The sequence below is a fragment of the Simochromis diagramma genome, unplaced genomic scaffold, assembly GCF_900408965.1.
Source record: "Simochromis diagramma unplaced genomic scaffold, fSimDia1.1 OVJJ01000618.1, whole genome shotgun sequence".
Taxonomy (NCBI): Eukaryota; Metazoa; Chordata; class Actinopteri; order Cichliformes; family Cichlidae; genus Simochromis; species Simochromis diagramma.
In genome coordinates, this window is record NW_024387423.1 from 2,095,539 (window position 1) to 2,118,663 (window position 23,125).

The 23,125-nt window shown below is 41.2% G+C and overlaps 2 protein-coding genes across 2 annotated transcripts; one reads left to right on the forward strand and one right to left on the reverse strand.

The window, feature by feature from the left end:
• Nucleotides 1–92: 92 nt before the first annotated feature.
• LOC120722122 (2-iminobutanoate/2-iminopropanoate deaminase-like) lies at nt 93–4,662 on the forward strand. The gene is made up of 6 exons (XM_040012955.1): nt 93–235; nt 1,454–1,559; nt 1,981–2,035; nt 2,145–2,213; nt 3,998–4,053; nt 4,155–4,662. Exons 1-6 carry the CDS (start codon nt 171–173, stop codon nt 4,212–4,214), a joined length of 411 nt encoding a protein of 136 aa, XP_039868889.1. The 5' UTR covers nt 93–170; the 3' UTR covers nt 4,215–4,662.
• A 674-nt stretch (nt 4,663–5,336) lies between these two features.
• On the reverse strand, nt 5,337–23,025 carry LOC120722124 (matrilin-2-like). Its single transcript, XM_040012956.1, is given in 18 exon segments — nt 5,337–6,544; nt 6,785–9,696; nt 12,258–13,242; nt 13,967–14,059; nt 14,466–14,618; nt 14,712–15,122; nt 15,214–15,336; nt 16,053–16,175; nt 16,585–16,707; nt 17,123–17,245; nt 17,725–17,847; nt 18,295–18,417; nt 18,556–18,678; nt 19,299–19,421; nt 19,833–19,949; nt 20,043–20,627; nt 20,722–20,860; nt 22,786–23,025. Coding segments are annotated over 16 exon segments (2,541 nt in total). The 5' UTR covers nt 22,789–23,025; the 3' UTR covers nt 5,337–6,544; nt 6,785–9,696; nt 12,258–13,186.
• Between the last annotated feature and the right edge of the window lie 100 nt (nt 23,026–23,125).

Genomic DNA, 23,125 nt, shown 5'->3' on the forward strand with positions numbered 1-23,125 from the left:
GGTGACCAGTTTTGGAACTAAAATCTGTAAAGGGAAATGTGTTTGCGCATGTGATATGTCTTTTACGGTAAAGCAGCTCTGACGCCCTTCTGACATCAGCGCTTTTTCTGCTTGCAGCCTTCTGTTGTACAACTTACTTCTTTCACTTGGGCCGATAGATTTCCAGTGAAATGGCTGCACTAATCAGGAGGATTATCAGCACAGCTAAAGCTCCTGCTGCTATCGGTCCGTACAGGTGAGAAGAGCTTTGAATCATTGCCCTAAGGTTAAAGTTGCAGCTGGCACACACCTGCCGCAGCACCAACCTACATTACATTTGGACTGTTAATAGCACTGACTGCCAATTCATTGATGACACACCACGACTTTTTTTGCTTAATCGGGTAATACAGCTATACTGAGTTCACTGTTTCGTCCATAAGATTGCTGCTGGGAGAGGTGGGATAGCATATGCTCTCAGAGCTTTTGGGAGCAAAGTTCAGATTTTTGGATGTTGCACTTTAAACTCTACACACCACTAAAATGTTAAACAGCAAACTGTGCCCGAGGTTTTTCAGTACTTTAGTCTGCCATTAATTAAATTCAGTTTAATTTTATTTATATGACGTCAAATCACGACACCAGTCGCCTCGAGTTTTTTTTTTATATTGTTATAAATGGTAAAGAGCCTAAAATAATACAGAGAAGACCCCAAACAATCAAACGACCCTCCTGATCCAGCTCTAACTTAAGTTTAAGCCTAATCCTAAAAGCAGAGAGGGTTTCTGTCGCTCACATCTGCACAGAGAGCTGGTTCCACAGAAGAAGGGCCTGGAAGCTGAAACCTCTGCTTTGAAACATTGTAGGAAACACAGTTATGCCAGTCGTCTAGAGCAAAGTGCTCTATTGGGGTGATATGATACTTTGATACAATGATCAACTGAAGGCTTTTTAGGTAGTTTTTAGGACATCCATATAATAATTAGTTACAATAGTCCCACCTAGAAGAAATAAATGCATTAATTATTTTCAGCATCACTCTGAGACATGATGCTTCTAATTTTACAGTTACTGTACAAATGCAGGTAAGCAGTCCCAAATATATGTTTAATAGGGGCACAGAAAAATGACTTCAAGACTCCTCACAGGTATAGAGAGTGTTCTCTTTATCGAGAAAAGAAGCTGTGTATATATTATTAAAACAGGGAAGATGCATAAATGCAATTTTATGAATCTATTATTCAAAAGGAAATAAACGTCAAAAAACAACCCTCAGTTAAAACCCTACACATGGAGAGATAAGTGACGTAATAGTCAAGCAAACATACAACTTTTTTAACCTCACTTCCTTCATTATTAGTAAATCTTTATTTAGCAAAGATCAGCAGAAAGGACAATACGATTTAACACTGTGAATGAAATAAACCCAGAGTAGCTAAGTCTTTGTCTTTGCATGTTTGTGTGTGTTTTCCAGCCAAGCGGTGGTGGTGGATCGAACCATGTATATTTCAGGACAGCTGGGAATGGACCCTGCCAGTGGACAGCTGGTGGAAGGTGGTGTTCAGGCTCAAACCAGACAGGTGACACTGGAATCCCCATCATCACTGATTCATTCCTTCATTCATTCATGAACATGGAGTACAGCGACACTTGAAAGCGATCCAGATATCAGTAGATGTTCCTAATTCCTAACTGCTGAGATAAATGCAATGGAGTTGAGCTCACAACCAAGCCATTGGGAGGCTGCTACAGTGTGAATAAATGCAGTCCATTATTTAAAAGAAAATCTAGTGACAATGCTTTTAAAAATAGTGCCTTTTGAAAAAACCCACCAGTTTTCCTGCGGGGGGCCAATTCCAGGTTAATTCCTTAATTCTCTGCTGCAGAATAAATTTAAGACTGGTCCAACGCATCCTTCCTGCAGGCTGAATGAGGATCTGAAAGTCATCAAAAGTGAGAATTACTTTTGCACAATCGTGTACATGACTTCTGTTTCTTCAGGCTCTGGTGAATATGGCTGAAATACTCAAGGCTGCTGGGTGTGGTTACACCAACGGTGAGAGAGCCTTGCCTTTCTTTGCATGTGCACAGGAGAATTCTTTCAACTTTTCAACCACAGACCCGATCATGCACTATTTTCTTTCTTTTCTTGTTACTTCCTGAAGTTGTCAAAACCACAGTGCTCTTAGCCGATATGAACGACTTCACCAGTGTCAATGACGTGTACAAGCAATGTGAGTATCAATGATTCAGTCATTAACGTGTATCAGTATGTGTTTGGAGTTATCTGCTGTTGTTGGCTTTCACTTTGCAATACAACGTTAGCCACCAGGTGTCAGCACAGTCCAGACGACGTACAGCGCTGCTGCATAACAAGCAGATTTTATAGACTCTTTAATTTTCCAGTAATGTATTCACCCAGAAGGCCTTTACAATAACTCAACTAGGGCTTGAATTTGCCTCTTTATATTCTAAATATGCTGTGGAAACTCCAGAGCAAGTTGAATTATGAAATAAATATTCAGAAACACAGGGGCAGAAACACTGGCAGGGAGCGCTGACATTTGCTGAGTCACTTAGCAGAGTGAAACCTGAGCTTCCCCCACCAACGGGTCTTAATCTTAATCTAAATGTCAGACTGCCACATCTGACATTCCATAGATTAAATAAAAAAAAGTTTAAGTCTATTCACAAAGCCCCCATATCCATTTCATTGTTTAAGTAGTATGGTAGAAAAGATAACTGGGCATTTTTCTAATGCCAGTTAAATCAGGTATTGCTCCTACAATCAACTGATCCAAGCACCCAGGTTGATGCACTCTGTGTTGAGTCCATTATCCGTGATTACATCAGTACAGTCAAATCAGATTATTCTTTCAGTCCACCTCTGTCTTTAAAGGCCCTGCACCAAGTCACAGGTGTTTTCACTTTATTCTGGTTGATTAGGCTTTTGCTATGGTTGAAGTTGGGTGCAGCTATGCTGCTGTTACATGAACCGACAAGAACAACAATGGCATAAATTCTGCTGCCTGAGCAGAGGCCTGTACTACAAAACAGGAACTCATCTTATCCAGGTAGCTTTGGGGTTAACCCCAGGTTTTCTGTACTACAAATGTGGTTCACTTCTTACCAGGGTACATCGCCATGGTAACTTGTGCTTCCATATTAGAGGTCAACAGGTATGAAATCACCACCTACTGACCAGTCAAGTCTCCAGAAAATAGTTTCACCATTACTTGAAGATCCCTCAGACCTCTGAGAATAGGAGTGTCTAAAGTTTTTTAATAGCATCAGTAATAAATACCTCGATCAGGAAACCCTTGGTTAACTCAGTGAGTGGATAACCAGCTTTGTGATCACGAGTGTTAGGTTCAGTGAATCCAGATAACAGAGAGATAACCAGAGATAACTTTGTAGTGCAGTGCCCAGCAAAATCAAGGACACTCTGTAGTAACTCATTAATGTGTCTTAATTATTGCTGCGGCTTTTCATTGTAATACATTTCCCATTGTGCATCTAATAATGTGTTGTTTTGGTTTTTGTACTGATGAAACTGTGTGAATATATATGATAATTATACACTGAATTTTATATATTTGATGTATATTGTGTCTAATATGTGTGAACATAGTTAAATTGTTGTGCAGATTAAAATTGTCACAAAGACAAATGTTCTGTTGATTCAGTGCTATTTGCAGGTTTATGTAAACCCAAAAGTGTAACTAATAAGATGAATAACTGCTTGTTCAAGCTGACTGATGATGACGTAGAGCCCTGATTTGTGTACTCGCACACCTGTGTTTCTCCTACTCTGACAGTCACTATAAAGAGCTTGCTTGGTTTATCAGTTGATATAAAGGCATGTCAGACGAGGACAACACTATAAATGCCAGGTACTAGTAGTTAATTGGCTGCTTTGCAGTCCTGTAAGCTTCTGTAGGTTCTGTATCTGTGTCTGAGTCATTGAAAGTCTGTATGTGTAAATGTGTTGGTGGCCTAACTCAGCTGCTTTCTTTAGTCTTTAGCACCAACTTCCCAGCCAGGGCTGCCTATCAGGTCGCTGCTCTCCCTCGAGTGAGTACTTGACAAAGACTTTTTATGCAGTTATTCTTTTGTGCTTTGAACCCAACAGAAAACCACAATTCTCACCGTACTGATGCTGTCTCTTTCTCCAGGGTGGACTGGTTGAAATTGAAGCAATTGCTGTTTTGGGCCCTCTGACCGACACTTCCTAACAAGTACATTAAACAAGCAAAAACTAGAAAGAGCTAAAACCACTGAAAAGTGTGAAACTGATGTAATTATAGGTCTAGTATCATCAGCGATTTAGCGCTGTTTTAACATGCCACAGGTCACCTAGCAGACTAACAGCAGTCAGGTGTGGAGCACTTTCTCCTCCCTCACTGACAATGATGAGATGTATTTGAAGACAGCACTGCATTTTAAATCCACTCTGCTCACATTTCACTTACAATAGCTGAGAAGTACCTAAGCTTGTTTGTTGGATTGGATTACACTACCGTCCTGTGTTGTCATCATGACAGTGTATCCTCTCTCTTTGTACCAGGTGATAGATGATCGAGCATAACTGAATAATAAAAGGTTTTAATTTTCCTTAATTGCTTCTTAATGTCAAGAAAACCGCCTGTAGATGATCACTGTAATCTCACATTGTCTCATGTACACTAAAAAGTCCTCAGCAATTCTGCAATAACTATGAACAGAGTTTGTTTAACAGGGTTAACCCATGCCAGAATGGGTTGTTTATTTGCAGGCTTGCAAACCCATAAAGAACTATATGATTTGATTTCAGTGATTAACTCCTCCTGTTGGATTAATGTGTCTGAATCACTCAGTATACTTTGGGGCTAAATAAAAACCTTCAGCCTGTTGGAACTGCACAACGCAAACTGATTTTTAAAACAGCAGTTCAAGTCTTCATGTGCATACTAAGTATTAAATATTCCAAAATAATCATTTTATTTTCAGAGAGACTTAGCTTCTCATTCTGGTACTCCGTGTTCACATGCTTCATTACATGCATGGTGCAGTGTGTCAGCAGGTGAGTCAAATATCGGTATGGGGGGGGGGAAAGAAGAGCAGCGAGCAGCTCGTATGCAAAGCCTGAATTCATTTAAAGGATGTAGTCGGACCAGGGCGCCTTTTATCCCCAGCGCCACACTCTAATACAGCAACAGAGTATTGTGACTATTCAGATGTCTTATGCTTGAGTGGTTTTAAGTACGTATGCTTCTCTAAACACACTACAGTATGCACTGAGGTCTTGGAGAGACTGTGGTCACCATATACTAAAAGCCAATATAATCTCCAGTCACAATTCAGTTACAGAGACAGAGTATTAGTGAGTAAAACTTTATTCTGTACACTAACAGGTTAGCAGAATCATAGACACGGTCAGAGAAAATGAATATATTACAGGGAGTGAGAAGTGAAATGAAAAAGATCAAAACAAAAGTGTTCCCAAAGCATCATCACATCTTATGAGGTTGCAGTAATTTTCTAATGCCCTTACTCTTTTAAACTCAGCATGTAGAACTAATTAGTTACATATTCTGCCCACTAGGCAATGCAGTGTAATGCACTCAATCTAAAACTGACAAGCGTATGACATCAGTGTTACCCCGAAGTTCCTTTTGTTGGAAGGTTCATTACTTTAAGAAAGAGAAGTTCACAAACACCCACCAGCTACGGAGCAACCACAGAAGGGTTTCACAGAACAGCAACATGGCCTCGTCTGTATCCTTAACCCACCAACGACTGATTATAAAAGCATATATAAGTGCTAACCCTCTGCATACGTGATCTTTGCCCACTTTTCATTTAAGCAAATCAAAACACTTTAATGTGAACCAATAAAATGTTGAAATATTGAAACCATGTGTGCCGAGTTACTCAACACTTATTACTGTCATTCCTATTGAATAAATGAGCCCCTTTGGAAAGGCTGCAATTAATGTGCAAACAGTTAACAAATATATATGGTTTAATGTCAGAATTATAAACTAGAAATTCAACCAATTACAAATCAGTTTAATACAGCCTAAGTACAGTGTACACCTAGCCAGTGTGTGTCATTCCAGGTTTGTATTCTTGTCAGTTTTGAGTTCTTTAAGTTTTTTATTCACAGCTGTATTCCTCAGAAGCAGCTTCTTTAAATAACCGAGTATCCTTCCCTGTATTTCAGCACACTGCCCTTCGAAACTCAAAAGAGTTGCTAGCAAGAGTTGACAGATTTTACAGAGGACTGCACCCTCTTGTCACAGGCCACATGTGTAGTACGTGGATCCAGAGACTTGATTTCCCATTAAAAAACACATACTCCTCCCGTTCCTCTCCTGAAAAGGTTTATATACAAATATGGGAAAGATTCTAAGGAAAGTTTTTAAGGCACAGTGAATATTAGGAAATGTGGTGTAAAGTTTGGTGAGTGCTGATGAGACAAAACTGAAAATCAGTTGTTTTATTCTTCTGTTTACTTCATCTTGTCTTCCTTCCAGTAGGTTTACAGTGGTAGCTTTGGGCGTTTTGTTGCATTCTTTTCTCTCTAAAAGGAAAAGAAAAAAACATGTCAGCACTTCAGCATCTGACTCACACTTTCACTCTTCAAGTTTACCTTTGTATCTGAGTATAAACAGAATTCAACTTAATTCTGTTTTTTCTACCAAAATGCATCCAGTTCACCTGTAGGAGACTATTTTTTACAAGTATGCACTGACTGCAGAGAAAAGTCTAATCCTTCAGAGTTTGCACTGGATTATAGTTTGGTTTGTGGCTGTGCTCTTACCAACTCAGTCCTCCTTTTTGGCTTTCTCACCCTCTGTATCCTGAGACACCTCGCTTGCAGACTCCACTGCATATATATGTAGACACAAACATTAGCATGGCATTTTCATTAACTATGATAATGTCAAAACTGACTGGCTCTGAGGATTTATAACTGCCAAATTTATAACCAATACAAAACAGCATGAGTCCCTCTGAACTCGTTTACAAGTTACTACAATGTACACACACATTTGTTTCTATATCCTTGTGGAGGGTATTCAGTGAAATAATGCATACCTTAGTGTCTTACCCTAAAACTAATTATTAACCATTAAATAAACAGCTTTTTTGTGTTTTTATTGTCCTTACAGCCCCTCTCATTCTTACATGTGCAGTTAGATTGAAGTCCCAACCAGGATATATAAACGTGAAACACAGAAACTAGTACATAGCCTCGAGCAAAAAATTCTCATAAAAATTATGCAGTACAGCACGTCTTCCATGCCAGAAGTCCATTCGTCTCGTGCTGCGTGGAGGCTTGTTTCTATCCTGAAAGTACAACATGTTCTCTGAACATAAAGAGTCGGGTGAAGGTCAAAAAAGAGATCGTGTGTGCAAGGCCTTGCAAAGCACTGGTGACAACTGGAGGTGCGCATTATGATTTAATATGCAAGGTTACCCAGTAAAGTGTAGAGAAAGTGTAGAAATGTAAAGGCTTACTTTCTGAAGTTTTAACTCAGTCACTGCACATTGTAATGAAATGTATAGGTATAAAATCCTGCAAATCACGGGCAAATCACTGTGCATTCAAAATCAAGTTGACTCGATTTTTCCTTCAAAATGAGCCCTTAAAATGATTTTTCTTCACAAATTTGCAGGATTAACTTCGGTGTGTTTTAATAGTCAAATAATTGAAAGCAGCAGGGCATGATCGGTCTGTAGACAGTGCATAACAGAGCACAATGAGTGAGAGTTGTCTGACTGGAGCTGTTGTGCAATAATTGACACTTTCAAGACGAGCCTTCATTTCTCTTTCTGAGTGTGTGTGCTTTCTGTTTCTCACACTGCACTATCTGTTCGGCCTCACAGCCCAACAATAGCCCGCTGATCCTGTCAGCTCCAAGCAGTCACATTAGTACACAGAGGAGTGTGTGGATGGTTGATTAGAATATGGAGAGTTTGGGGTTATTAACCACATGTGTGTTTAATTACCAGAAGTCTCTTGCTTTGGCCGTATGTGTTGCAACAAGATAGATCTGGTGTTTGACCACCTGACAGACCGTTAATTGTTTACTTGGATGCAAACATACTCTTGTCCATTTGTTACTCATTACCAGGTTTGTTTCTGCTCAGCTTTTTCATCCCCCTCTGAGCTTGTTCCTACATGCTCAGCGTCTATCACATGTTTGCATAGAGTTCTGCAGCTATTTCAACCGGCAATAATGCTGCTGCGCCTGACCTCCACCCAAAAACTGTCTCCAACATCAGGATGATGGGTTTACGTGAAATTTAGCGTGACAGGTTAATCAGTGAAACAACTCTGTGTTTAGTCAAGTAAATAAATCAACAAGAAAACCTGTCATTATAAACTCCCTCAAGAGGCTCAGTGGCAGCTATCATCCTCTAAAACCCAGTTGTAATCCTTCAGCTCTTATTAGTTTTACTCTGCAGGGCATGTGGCCGTGGCAAATTGCAGAGTATGAACTGTGCCAAAACTGTGCCAAAAATCTGTTTTGACGAGTAAGAAAGAAAAGGTAAGTAAGAAAAGGTAATCTGGAGCCATTAATGGTCCATACCACCTGGTGAATCTTCAGGAGCTGGATCGGTAGATGGGGCTGGTGCTGAAGGTGCTTCAGTTTCTGCAGGGGTGGGCTCAACCACAGGAGCCTCCACTGCTGCTACACTGTCTGCAGTGGACTCTTGGGTGACACAGGCTGGTGGAGCTTCTGAGGTTACCCCAGAAGGGGTTTCTGAAGCAGCTGGAGCAGGAGCTGGAACCTCTGCATTCTGGACCGGCTCAGTAGCAGCAGGTTCAACTCCTAAAGCTGGAGCAGGGGCATCCTCTGCGGTGCCGGGTGCCTCTGCTGGAGCAGGAGCTGGAGTAGGGTCTGTCAGGCTCCTCGGCAGCAGGCTGTGGCTCAGCTTTGGTCTCATCTGTGACAGAAGGTAACGCTGGCATCTCTGGGATAGTTGCAGCAGCAATCTCTGTGTCTATTACCGGCTCTGCAGCTTCAATAGGCACCGAGGGTTCAGCAGGTGGTGCAGCTTCAGTTGGTTCTGAAATTTCAGCTGGTGCTGAAGACTCAGCTGGTGTTTTTGTTAAAGCTTCGCTTGGTGCAGGTAAAGCAGCCTCTGGTTCAGAATTGTCAGCTGATGCCTGCGCAGGTGCAGCCACTTCAGCAGGCGCCCCCACAGCCTCGGCTGAAGCCTCTTCCGTAATAACTGGGTTCACAGTTGGCTCAGATATAACCGGTTCAGCGACAGGCACTGCAACCACCTCCTCAGTGATGGCAGAGGCCTCTGCCTGCACCGCTTCAGCTGATGATTCAACAGCAGGGGCCTCTTTTGCAGTCTCAACAGAAGCTTCAATCTCAGGAGGGGGTTCTGCCTCTACAGTTTCTACAGGAGCAGCTTCTTCAGCCGGGGGTAGTGCCTCAACAATTGCTATAGCAGCCTCAGGCTCAGCAGGAGCAGAAGCAGCAGCCTCTGGCGCTGTCTCTTCAGTAGCAGTAGGTTCTTCCTTTACCTCAGAAGCAGCTAGAAGGTCCTCCCCAGAGCCAAGGTCCTCTTGGGCCTCCAGGGCCACTAACACAGCCTCAGCTTCATCATCAGCACCCCTCTGAAGATCATCGGGTAACGCAGTCTGCACAGGAAGCTGCATCTGGTCCTCGATGGTTTGAGGATCTTCTGCAATGATGCCGTTTTTGACTGCTGTCAATGCAGAGATGACAAATGAAGAACTCAGTTAAGACTTATGACTGACACAAGTTCAGCATTGATCAGCGGGCTCAGCTAATGACAATCATGTTAGTGTGTAACACTGAATTCATGACAATACTGAATAACAAAAGAAGGATTGTAGAAGGTTCTTCAGGTAGTTACGTGTTTAATGGTTCTTTCCCAGTTGTTTTATTCCCACACAAAAAATGTTTTGTAAATTTATTGCATCTATATGTGGACCACTAAAACTGTAAAAACCCTAAACCTATCAATAGAGCAAAACTTTTAAATCAAGTTAACATGAAACGCAGGGGAAAGGAAATTAGCAATAAGGGGCACACAGAATGCGTGCTGAGGAAAACTTCCTTTCATTTCCGTAGTTGAGAGCTCGTGTTTGTCTAGAGCCCTGAGGACACGCACTCTCAGAGGAAGAACAATACACGCGATGATGACTTGCTGAATTTAAAGAGATGTCTCTACCTTTAGTCTCCCTCCCCAGTCTCTGCTCTTCCACACACTGTGGGTGTGAACAGGCTGCAGTATGCAACAATAGTGGGCTTGAATACTTGGACTCAAATATCAGAAACGTCAATGCACATCTCAGTTACGGGACTCACAGATGCCTAACAGCTTTTGCCCTGTCTTATTTCACAGCTAAAACACCAAAAGGATATTGTTCACAAGCAGAAGGGTTCAGTTAGCTGAATGGGTGGATAGTTTGGACGCTGCAGCTTCCTGATTTTATTTGTCTGTCAGAAGCACAAAAAGGGCCGAGAGTGATGGGTGGAAGGGAATGTGACGGCCTGGCAACTTGAATGAAAATGAGCCAGTGGAAGAACACGCAATGCATAGAGGTGTTTATGTGAGCTCAGTGTTGTTATTAACATGGTGACTGAGGGAATAGTGTAAAACTGCATAAGAGTGAAGGTGTTTTCAGATATTTTTATCGGTTTTCCACCAGGTCCTACTGTTTAATCAACGGCACCCACTATCAACAGAGACTAGAAAACTGTTGTCCGGACAATAACCGAGAACTTGTGTTAAAAAATATGCGAATGTGTGTGTTTGGGTTGAGACAGACACAGCCACTCCAGGCATGGATGACTTGTGTGTCAACATGATTTCACAGCCAAAGATGACAGAGATCCCAGTCAAAACAGTGCCATTAGAGGGAGGAGGGGGAGGGGGCACACAGACCAGGGGCCCAGACTGGGGATGGGACCATTGGTGGCTTGGATGGTACACAGCTGGTTTGTCAGACAGACCGTATACTGTACGATTTAAAACCTCCACCCATTCAGACACATTTAGAAAAAGCCCGCCCAGGCAAGGAGCACAATAACTGGTTTTCTTGCCGGAATGATGTAAAAGCCTGGAAAAGAGACCCATGCTTTTCCAGGTGACTCAAGCTGGTTGGCAGGAGAGACAATACTGTGACACAAGAGCGGTGCAGTGGCACTGGGGAAATGGAACACCTCACAAAAAGAAACTGTGGCGGGCAGGAATATGTTTAGAACATTTCAGGTTACTTCCTCAAAAGCGAGATTACATCTTTCAACTGCTGTCACATTCTCTAACAAGGCCTGCGTGTGTCCTGCTGCGTGTGTGTATGTGGGGAATGTCAGTGATAACATGCCGTACATGCAGCTGTGCTGGCATGGCCAAGACATGTGTCACAAAGTTGTACGGAGCCGTGAATGAACAATCATGGGCTGTGGCAGGCCATTTGATGGGTTTCTGCACAGGCTTGAATACGGAGCACATATACTGTATGCAAAACCTGTCAAACCAGGGCAATTACACAGAGAGCAGGACTGCATGTTTTGGATGCAAAACTTTTTAAGAGCTCTGCTGTGCGGTTCCACAAAAAGGAATATCAGAACATCAGTGTCCAGGCTTGTAAAAGAGCAACTTTCAGACACTCCTTAATTATAACTGAAGTCTTGCATGTTTTGATAAAGGAAATTTTAAAACATCAAGCAATCATATCTGTTTGATTTTATTTCTTTAAACTACTGTTTGAAATATCAGTTAAAGATCCCATTACAGTACAAAACTGTCTGGATTTGCCTCAGGCTGCAAATAGGCCCCTAAACACTCCCAGCTGGCTTTCACACAGCGATATGCTTTAAGAGCTGCACTCAACCCCCGATGGGTTCAAGCAAATCTAAACACTGAATTATCTTTAGGGAACGCTTTTTGAGAATTTCTCCAAATTTCTCAGGTCACATTTCAACAATAAAACATAGTGATGTTCACTGTTTTGTCCTGATACATTCAACCATCATTCTGATGAGTTAAAAATGATTCAATGAAAAAAGAAATAATAACAACCACTTATGGGTTTGATAAAGTGGATAAGCGTGAATGTTTCTTCCGTGAGGTACTAAAGTATGCTGCCTAGCAGAGTATAAGTGAGAAAGCACAACATGTACTAGAGCAACCAGCAGCAGCACCCCTGAGCAAGACCTGACTGAGTAAAGTAACAGAGCCTTGGAGCAACCACTGTATACATTTTATGAAATGCATACATACTCATGATCACTACTTACCCACTGTGTCTCCATTGCTCTCCTCAGGCTTTGTGCCTGGTCTTTTTTCTTGATCAACGGTCTGTGCACTGGATGAGGAGCACCCCATGTTTGGGGGGGAAAAAATGGGTTGAGATGAATCAAAAACTTGGAATAGGAGCAAGCAAACACGAGTCTCAGCGCTTTCTGTTTTCAGAGACTGTTTGGCAGTGAAAACGTGGAACGCTGAACTCTCTCCAGTTCCTAAGAGTAACTGAGCACCATTATATCCCCTTGTCTGTCTGTGTGTTCATGCATGGCCTGCTGCCCTCTTGCCCCAGACAACGATGTGTTATGACCATGCAGCTAGGCAATGCAGGCAGTACTGCTGAATGCTCCCTGACTGCCTCCTGCTCACAGTCACACTATTCATACAGGAGGAGGAGGCAACATGTGCATGAAATGTGTGTGCGTGTGTCCTCCCCTCTATAGGAGTGCCCCCTCTGGATGAGATCCACCACCTTGTGGTCATGTTTATAATAGCAAATTCTTAATAAGTAGATATTTTTTTAGTTTTATCGTTGTAATTATTTTTCGTCAGCAAAACCAGCAAAAGTTTAAAAATGCTGAATGAATCCATTGCTTTTTTTTTTTATACTTTTAGTCAAAAGTTTAAATGCCATAGATGACTGCTTAGAATCGTTTATGGTGAAAATATCATTTTTAAAAAACCAAAATTATGAAGTGTAAAATGTTTATTTGCCAGTCTTCTGTACAAAGAGTTAATTATGCGATATTCCATTACATAACATTAACAATACTTCAGAAGGAATACACTGTAGTTTTAGAAGAGCTTATAAATATCTTCAGTAGGAAGAGCTGCATTTGCATATGTTCCATCATAGCGTGTTGAGCAGGATTAAAGGGATCCTGGAGATGCCGCAGAGTAGAGACTGATGAGTCTCGACCTTTCATTTATGCACAAGTTGATTCTCAAGAGTCTCCAGCCTCTTTGACATGGCTGCAAGTAGGCATGTTAAGGAGTTACTTATACCTTTCTGGCCAGTGAAGTTTTAGACCTGTTACTGGGAAATGATTGGATTTCCTGATGTAGTGTAAGTAAAAATGCATTTGCCACCCTCAAAGCTGTTTATACTGTCATGTCATCAGTGTGATTGAGGTAACTGAGTAATCAGCTGACAGATCTGGTATTTATCAGCCTCTGCCTGCTCCTAATCAAAGTTTTAAAACCTTCTATGAAGCAACTATTATGCTGATTACCTGCAACAATAAATTTAGTCTTTTGATCACAAGTCATATATGTATATAAATTTGATCTATGCAGACTTTTCCCAAAAAGCTATCCCTCTACCAGCTGCCGTAAGATGAAAGGAGGGCTACACCCTGGAAATGTTGTCAGCCTATTAGAGAGCTCCCAAGTTTAATATGAGGAACCAGGGTCCCTTTAAAAATGTGTCATAATTGAAATTTTTGACGCATAATGAGAGTTTTCTGAGATCACAGGACAAAAGAGACATCGTGGGATTAACCAGCGTCTGATCCCCACTTAACCTACATTTTAAAACTTGTCCTTAAACGAAAGTGAGCGTCAATGGAATAATCCAATTTAGCTACAAACTGTGTTCAAGGTTTTAAAAAAACACTTAACAAAACACATGAATGACACATGAAATAGTTTGGCAGTGGCAATCCTGAGCATTAGTAACTGTGCAGTGAGCACAAAAGGATATTATTCTGAACCAGGCTCTTCAGCTTCTCTGTGACTTGGTTTTGAAACATTATCATGTTTTCACACTGGCACATGTTTTCATCAGATGGTTTATCTGCAGAAGAAAAGTTGATAGGTTGTGAAAGACTTTCGGTCCCTGGATTCTTTTTCTTATCTCGTCCTTTCTCCCTTAATCCTTTTCTGCTTTCTTGTCTCTGCCTGTGGAGAATGTGAGGGACATGCAGGGAGGACATATGACTGCAGAGCATAAAAGACTGATGAGTTACTTGATATAATACAGTAGACGGTATTGCACAGAGTGGCTGCTCTGCTCACAGGTTACCATGGCAGCAGCAGATAGGTGGCAGTAACGTTACATTTTTTCACCAACCTGCCCTTATTATAGCTCCACTTTACCTGAATAGCCTCAAACATAGCATTAGTTTCATCTATTAAGAAAGATCACACATATTTTTGAGACCCTTGCAGGGATTCCTGTACTTCTGCCTTGTGTGGAGTACCTGCACATATCCTGGAATTGAGTTTCTTTGTAATTTCTGCCATTTTTTCAAAATCCTCAGCGTAATACAAGTGCTTCTCATCTGGCTCCGACGCAATTTCTCTCAGCTCCTGTTCGATGGCTTTGCCAACTCCCAAAGCGTATATCGTGATCCCTGAAAAGTATCAGAAAGCATCATAACAACATGAAACTTGTATTAGGAAGTGGATACTCTGAGGTTGTCGTACATCGGGATGACTAGAAATACCGGAATTCTTTGCTTTAGTGGCCCATTCAGAAACATCATCTTGTGATCGTCCATCAGTGAACACGATGCTGACACGGGGAATGTTGAACCTGCCGCCTTCTTTGGTTGAAAAACTAGACTCAAACATGTGGCGCAGGGCTGAGCCAGTCATGGAGCCCCTTCCCATGTATTGCATCCTGTTCACGGCACTCTTGATGTGTTGTGCTGTGGAGTACTGGCCCAAGGTGAACTCTGTGCGCACCTTTGTGGAGTACTGAAGAAGACCCACATGAGTGCCCATCTTAGAAATGTCCAGCGAGTCCACAATGCTGTTTACAAACTGCTTGACCAACTCAAAGTTGTTGGGGCCCAGACTCTTGGAGCCATCAATCACAAACACAAGATCCATGACTCCCTCGCTGCACTCGGGTTCTGCCGGAAAAAGAAGAATATTTAAAATATATACCTTTATTTATTTCACATTTTATTCTCAAGAAAACAGTCCGTATAAGAGTAATCCTACTTTTGCAGCTCTTCCCATCCTCAGCCAGCATGAATCCTTCAAAACATCTACAGATGTAGGAATCATTGGTGCTGACACACTGATGCTCACAGCCATGGTGCACTGTCTGACACAGATCCAGACCTTTCAGTTTAATTACACAGAATCAAAGATTACCATGATGTTGCTGTAGCACATATAAGTGTATGGCAGAATTAGCATTTATATAATATATTGTGAGGCTACAAATACAATTAATGGTCTAATAACTCTCTGACATTATGAATGCTGTGTGGTGGTAAACAGAATATCCCTTAATCCAGGGGAGGGAAAAGATATATCTTTTGGTGAGCCATGGATTAGCACTGACCTCATAACTGGGTTCAAAAACACACTCGAAGTTATGCAACACATAAATACCCAAATAGGGGACATAAACAATCATAGAAACATTTGAAAACATGCAGATGAAAAACGTCACACTCTGAATTTGGTTTATTTTTGTCTCCTATAAAGATTTTTCTGACTTGTGTTGTGCAGAGTGTTATAGTTCTGCAGATGAGATGCCTCTAGAGAAAACTAGTAAAAGCAGAGAAAAATAATAATAAGACTCACTGCAACACAGCTTACTGAAAAGATTCAAACGTAGTTCTATGCTTAACCCACCCAATGCCTGCATTTCAACATCTATCATGTATGTGATGTTCACTTAACACTTACCCCCAACAATGATTCCGAAGTATTTCGGCAATCAGTGTTTTCACATTACAGTTGTGATTCATGGGTCACTAGAAAGTGTTAAACAATTCTCTGATGGAGAAACTGTTATTATTTATGACACCGAATGAGCTCAAACTCACTCTGACATGTTTTCCCATCAGGTCTGAGTGTGTAGCCTTTCCTGCATTTGCACACACAGCTGTCTTCAGTGCTCATGAACTCCTGCTCACATCCGTGGGTGCCATCGGCGCAGTGATCGATCTCTGCAGGAGAGCAGTGCTTCCATTATTGCCAAGTTCTTTTAATCAAATTCAGATAAAGCTGAATTCAAGACTCAGTTCAATGCAGTGAATCTATAAATCTGTAATTAATCTCTTACTGTACTCTTACTATAAGTGATGAACGGTGGAGGATAAATGTGTTGCATCATCATGACTACAGCCTCTACTGTTATCAGAATGTGAAAGAAGTTTATTCAAGAGTGGGTAACCCTAATTATTACATTGCTTATTGTGCTTTAACAACATTTTTACAGAGGCATGTGGATGTCAGTTTGCAGCATAACACATGATATAAATCATTCAAGTGTTGCCTCACATTACAGGTATAAGCAAAAGTGTTTTTGTGACAAACCACAGCAATGACGCGGAAACACAGTTTAGCTGCACTTACTTTTGCAGGTTTTCCCATCAGGTTCGAGTGTGTAGCCTTTCCTGCATTTACACACACAGCTGTCTTCTGTGTTCATAAACTCCTGCTCACATCCGTGGGCGCCATCAGCGCAGTGATCGATCTCTGTTAGAAATCGTTTTGGCGGGTCACAAAGACAGAGGAGAAATTAGATAACAAGCAAAAACAGAAAGTTTGAACTAGCTGTTGATTTTTTACATCAAGAACTGTGCAGTTTTTCTGTATGTTTTTTAAATTGTATTAGTGAACATAAAATTAGCAGTAAGTTCATATAACTGAATAATCCTCTCAGACCTTAATGTGACACATTTCTACATCAGATCTATTCCATATACTCAAAGCTGGTTAGAATTATATTGAGACAATAGATGTGAATGTACTCAGCATTAAATATGGTGTAAATCAATACTTGGGTGTTTTTATGCTCTGTACGTATGAAGAATATGTGGAATAACTTTAAAAAAAAAAGATGGATGAAAAAACAGTGCCAATAACATGGAAACAGCTCATTTAAAATTACTTTTGCAGGTTTTCCCATCAGGTCTGAGTGTGTAACCTTTCCTGCATGTACACACACAGCTGTCTTCTGTGCTCATAAACTCCTGCTCACATCCGTGGGCGACATCAGCGCAGTGATCGATCTCTGTTAGGAATCGTTTTGACGGATCACAGAGACAAAGGAGAAATTAGGTAACAAGCAAAAACAGAAGGTTTTAACTAAGTGTTGAATTTTTACATGAAAAATTGTGGATCAAACTGGTTAAACTGGTTTCTATTATTTGAAAAATACGCAGAACATTTACATCTTGCAGTTTTTATGTTTGTTTTTTTTAATTTTATTAGTGAACACAGAAACAGAGGTAAGTTCACATAACTGAATAATCCTCCCAGACATCAATGTGACACATTTCTACATCAGCCAGTCGAATGCCTTCCATATGCTGAAACATGGTTAGAATTATATGAGACAATAGATGCAAATGTACACATTATTAGACAAGCTATGAATCAATACTTGGGTGTTTTTATGCTCTATACGTATGAATATATGTGGAATAACTTTAAAAAAAAATATGGATAAAAACAGCACCAATAACATGGAAACAGCTCATTTAAAATTACTTTTGCAGGTTTTCCCATCAGGTCTGAGTGTGTAGCCTTTCCTGCATTTGCACACACAGCTGTCTTCTGTGCTCATAAACTCCTGCTCACATCCGTGGGCTCCATCAGCACAGTGATCGATCTCTAGAGGAAGTCATTTTATCAGTACAAAAAGACAGGTAGTGATTACTTTTACTAACTTGCAAATTTTGCATTAAATTGTAAAAATAGTTTCCATTTTTTTGAAAAATACTGAGCACATAAGAGCCTGCTATAAAGAAAGAGCTCTTCAGGCTTTCCTGTATATTCTTTTATTTCTCAGCTCTGAACAAACAGAAGCAATCCAAAGACCCAAAAAGCTAGATAATCATCCTAGACGTCATGTGACACTTTTACATCTCAGAATCATCCACCAATCTGTCAATTTCTGTACACTCAAAGTTGGCTGGAATGGTATCAGACAGTTGTTGTAGATGTACGAAGCTTTACATGCATTGTGCAATGTAAAACAGGCGGCTTTCTATGCTCTCTATATGAAGAAAATGTGGAGCTATTTTTTTTTAGTTAAATATGAAAAAGCACTAAATTTACTTTGGCAGGTTTTCCCATCAGGTCTGAGTGTGTAGCCTTTCCTGCATTTGCATACACAGCTGTCTTCTGTGTTCATAAACTCCTGCTCACATCCGTGGGCGCCATCGGCGCAGTGATCGATTTCTGCAAGAACGCATTGGGTGAAATTTATGTCATGGTTGCTGTAGCAGCACCGTTTGAATGTTTCATAAGATGCTGTATATTTGCTGTGTTTTCACTTTATTTTGCCGCATTATGAATGATAAAAAAAAAAGTACTTACTGCTGCAGGTCTTGCCATCGAGATTGAGGACGTAGCCCCTTTTACATGTGCAGATGTAGGACTCTGGAACGGTGACACAGTTGTGCTCACAGCCATGATTCCCCAGGTCACAGTGGTCTATTCCTGGAGAGGGTGAATATCTTATTAGATATTCCACTTTTTCACTGGTTATTTTGTTGTTTTTTTATGACAAGACTTTTCAGATTAATAAAAACATGCCAAAATCTAATTATTTCATTTAAAAAAAAAAAAAAAATCCACTCTAAAGGTGCAGAGTGTGAACCCACTGTGATGATTGAACTCATTCTTGTTTGGATTGGGATATACTATGACACTCCAGATACACCTCTACATTTCAGCAGCTGCACTGCACTGATGATTGCAAAAGCACACTTTCTACAGGAAATCTCCCCCACTTTGCTTTTTGTTAACATCCACCGAAGGAGCAAAGGGAAAATTTTCCATCAGTGGGTTAACAGACATCACTGGTAGGAAAAAAACTTCTCACGGTGACTGTGCCTTTGGGCAGTGTTGGCTTCATGACGCTGAGTTCCTTTATCCAAGACCAGATAAATTATTGTACTTTATTCCTACTTGCTATATATGATGATTTAAAGCCAACACTTTACTCCACAAACACAACATTGTGGCAGGAAGCAAGTTGTGTTTCCATTATGACTCTAACAATAAGTCATGAAATTTGAATAAAACAGTTTCTTATGAGTAAAAAAATGTAATATTACTGTTGCACGTCTTCAGGTCTATGGTGAGTTGATATCCTGGACGGCACCGACACTCATAACCACGAGGCAGGTTTGCACAGATGTGTTCACAGCCGTGATCCACCACAGCACACGTGTCCTCAGCTGCAACAGTGTGGAGAACAATCACCTACAGTTCAGTGTGCAGAAGGAAACCTGCAGTAACCAGTCAGTCAGGGACAGCAGAAACTAAATATAAGCCAATCAGTGAGACTTTTTAAACTGACACTCCCATTTTACTTTGCTTTGATCTGAGTGAAACTCATGAGTCGCAAGTTGTGTCAGTCTGGTGTAAAAAGGCAACATGCGGGTTTCAGTGATTGTTTTTGCAGCCAAACCGTGAGAGTACACCAAAAATGAAAATAAGGTGGCCAGATGGGCAAAATCTGTTATGCAAAAGGTCACGTGATCCATTTTTGGTCCTTAAGCCATCAGACCATCATCAGGTCCTTTGTACAAGTTTTGGGCAGTGTTAAAAGACTGTAGCTATGTAAATAACAGAAGGGAGGGGGTTACCTGTGCACGTCTTGCCATCAGGGTTTAGGATGTATCCTTCCCTGCACTTGCACCTGTATGAGGCAGGGCTACTCACACAGATATGCTGACACTGATGGTCCACCACCTCACACATGTCTGAACCTAATGCACGCAAAAACATTCACAAACACTCAAGCATGATTAGACACACATGCATTTTAGAAATAAAGAGAGACACTTAAAATAGACGGGATTATTCACCTCCACACAGTTTGGACTGGAACACAGAGATCAGGGTTTCTATCTGGCTAAAGTTGGCCACCAGATGCACATGCTCCGAGTGCGGCTCACTCCCTATGGCCCTCAGTGTGTTCATATCCACCCTGCCTACTCCAATAGCAAAAATCTGGATGCCAGCCTGTCTTGCCTGAGCTGCAATCTCCTCTACTGTGTCCTGAGGTCTTCCATCAGTCACAATCATAGCAATTCGTGGGATGTGTAAGTTCATTGGTCGGGCTCCATGTTCCTCGGTGAAGGCTGTCTCCATGGTGTACTGGATGGCCAGACCCGTCATGGTCCCTGTGGCGAGGTGCTCCATGTTCCTCACTGCCTGCTCTACCTCGCTCTTGGTGGTGTAGGTGCTGAGGGAGAACTCGGGCTGGACCACACTACCATACTGCAGCAGACCGACCCGTGTTGCATTATGGCCAATCTTGAGGAACTGAAGCAGGTTGATGATGAAGGTCTTCACTTTCTCATAGTCATTGGGACGGATGCTTCTGGAGCTGTCAATCACAAAGACGAAATCCAACGGGATGGCTTTACATGGATTCTCTAAAATCAAAGACAATGAGGAAGTTTGGGATGAGTTTGGGATGAAATGGCAAAACTGATACAGAAATGCTGTGGTAACCGACTAATCACCTACCAACTGCTTTGATTGGGAAAGTTGTGTTGCTTCTTGCCGTGATGGGTCTGGGGCGGCGTCTGTACGTCTGCGCTGCGTTACACCACAACAGGCAGAAAAGGCCAAGAGCCAGACACCTCATTGTGATGAAAGACGACAACTGCAACAGAGTGACGTAAGCACAAAAACAAGAGCTGATCCAGAAGAAACACTTCCACAGTGCAGTGCAAGTAGGGTAGAAACCTGATCACCAGGGAGCAAAGATGGAGAAGAGAGAGAGAGAAGCTGCCAAATAGAGGAACCTACTATTTATTTTATATATGTTTGTCTACATGTAGAAACATGGCAAGAAATCTGCATTATAAATGGACTGGTTCTTATAAAGTGCGTTTCTACTCTACAAGAGCACTTAAAGCACTTTATATTACACACGTCATCCACGCATACATTCATACAAGCACTTTTTCTGTGTCTAATTCCTCTCTATCTGACATTCTCATTAACACTGAATGGGATGCAGGGATCCATATCTTTCCCGAGGATACTTTGGCATGCAGTCTGGGGCAGCAGGGATCAAACCACCAACCTTCCAGTTAGTAGATGACTCGCTCTGCCTCCTGAGCTACAGCCACAGCGTTGTGTTATAATAAACACAAAATCTGGCACATGACTCGCTAAGCGTGGTTGGTTGTGATAAGGTGAAGCACCTAGTATCTGGGAATGATTTGTACTGGGACCAGCTGCACACGAAAGGTGAGGCTGATTGCAACTGATACATTGCACGTTGAGTAATTTCAGTTTAATGCAGTTTAAATCAAATAAGTTTTGGCATAAACTTATGATATGGCAGAATGAAAATGTACTTGTTACACTTTGTGACATTTGCAATACATTTGTGGAAAGAGTGTCAACAAGAGAATAAAAAACAATTCCACCAATATTCTGTATAGTGTTTTGCACTTTATATTCTTCATATGCTTGTTATCTAATTTCCTTGAAATATGGAGATTGTTCTCAGATATTCAGCACTTTAAAATAGCATCATCTGTTCTATAAACTCTGTTTAAAGACGTGGGCTGTACAGTACACCAGTGTTGTGCTTCCTAAAGCATTCAAAGAAAGTCAGTGAGCTTCTGTGAATGAGAATGCTTTGCTGCATAGGAGGTTTACAGTGATTTAAGAGAGGCTGAAAAACACCAGACTGCTTCCCTATCCCCTCCCCAAGAGACCCACTTGTTACCCGTCATATTCAGACTCCAGCCTTTACTACTGTCTTAGAAATATCTGTGATCAGTGTAGAAATTACAAATATATTCAAATTTGAAAAAGGAGAAAAGAACAATACAGGAACAATCTTACGTGAAGGCAACATAAAACTTTTGTTTTGGATTCCCAAATGAGAACTTCAGCAGCTTCCATGTGTTCAGTTAATAAAAAATCAACACTTCTGCACAGAGCCAGGTTCATATGGTTGACCTGAGACCTGCAGAGGTCACACATGCATATGCAAACCCTCATGGAACACTTGCCCTCTGAACTCACATGTGTTTTACGTCTCTCTGCCGCCACCCTGATAGTGTTTTCATCTTCAGATGGCAATCACAGCAGCAAAGGTAAAATCCTGTTATGTGCTGTAGAATTTCATGACACTCCACAACGTCCTAAAATGGTTTTTTTTAACTGGCATTTCCTCTAAACACACGAATCAAAGATATGAAGAAAGTTTAGTAATTACAGCATTTTGATTATTCCACAAAAGAGCAGCTCCTTTCATATTTCCCCCCGTGAGTGGAAGCCAAAGTTGTGTGTTTACTATGAAACACAAAAACATCATGTACTGAACAGCATTTATGACACTGTGTCTGTTTTGCACATCCAAGTTCTCTGATGAGTTTTCATGATGCAGGTGAAAGGAGCACAGGATGTGTCCTAACGCAGATAAGAAGTCAACACCACACAGGTGACTGGTGGTGATTACTCTTTCTACCCTGCTATTAAAACGCTAAAGAAAAAGGATCGGTTCTTTTAGAAAAGGGAAAGCCCACAGTATAGCATTTTCAAGATAACAATTTGAAATCTACTCACCATTATATTAAAAATTATTTTGGAATTTTTAATTCAGCGAATTAAAATCTCTGAAAATCCAAAAACTGAGCCAACAGTTGAGCTCCAGCAGGAAAAGTCTGTCAATGCCTTAGCTCCGCGTTGCAAATGTACATATATCCCAGTCCTGTCTCTATCTCTGGAGGCTATTGCATTGCCTAGTCCCTTACTCCATCCACTATTTCTCTGTATACTCCCACTCTGACTCTGACTTTGGAGACGCCTCTTGATCAGTCTGCTGGTAAAACAATAACTATGAGTGTTTTATTCCCATTCAGATCATCTTACTCATATTTATTCCAGATAAGTGGAACTAAACTCC

Excerpts from the sequence above, each read along its gene's own strand:
- LOC120722122 (XM_040012955.1), top strand. The coding sequence starts at position 171 with ATGGCTGCACTAATCAGGAGGATTATCAGCACAGCTAAAGCTCCTGCT. Across the intron at positions 236-1,453 it reads GCTGCTATCGGTCCGTACAG|CCAAGCGGTGGTGGTGGATC; the intron begins GTGAGAAGAGCT and ends TGTGTTTTCCAG. Across the intron at positions 4,054-4,154 it reads AGGTCGCTGCTCTCCCTCGA|GGTGGACTGGTTGAAATTGA; the intron begins GTGAGTACTTGA and ends CTCTTTCTCCAG.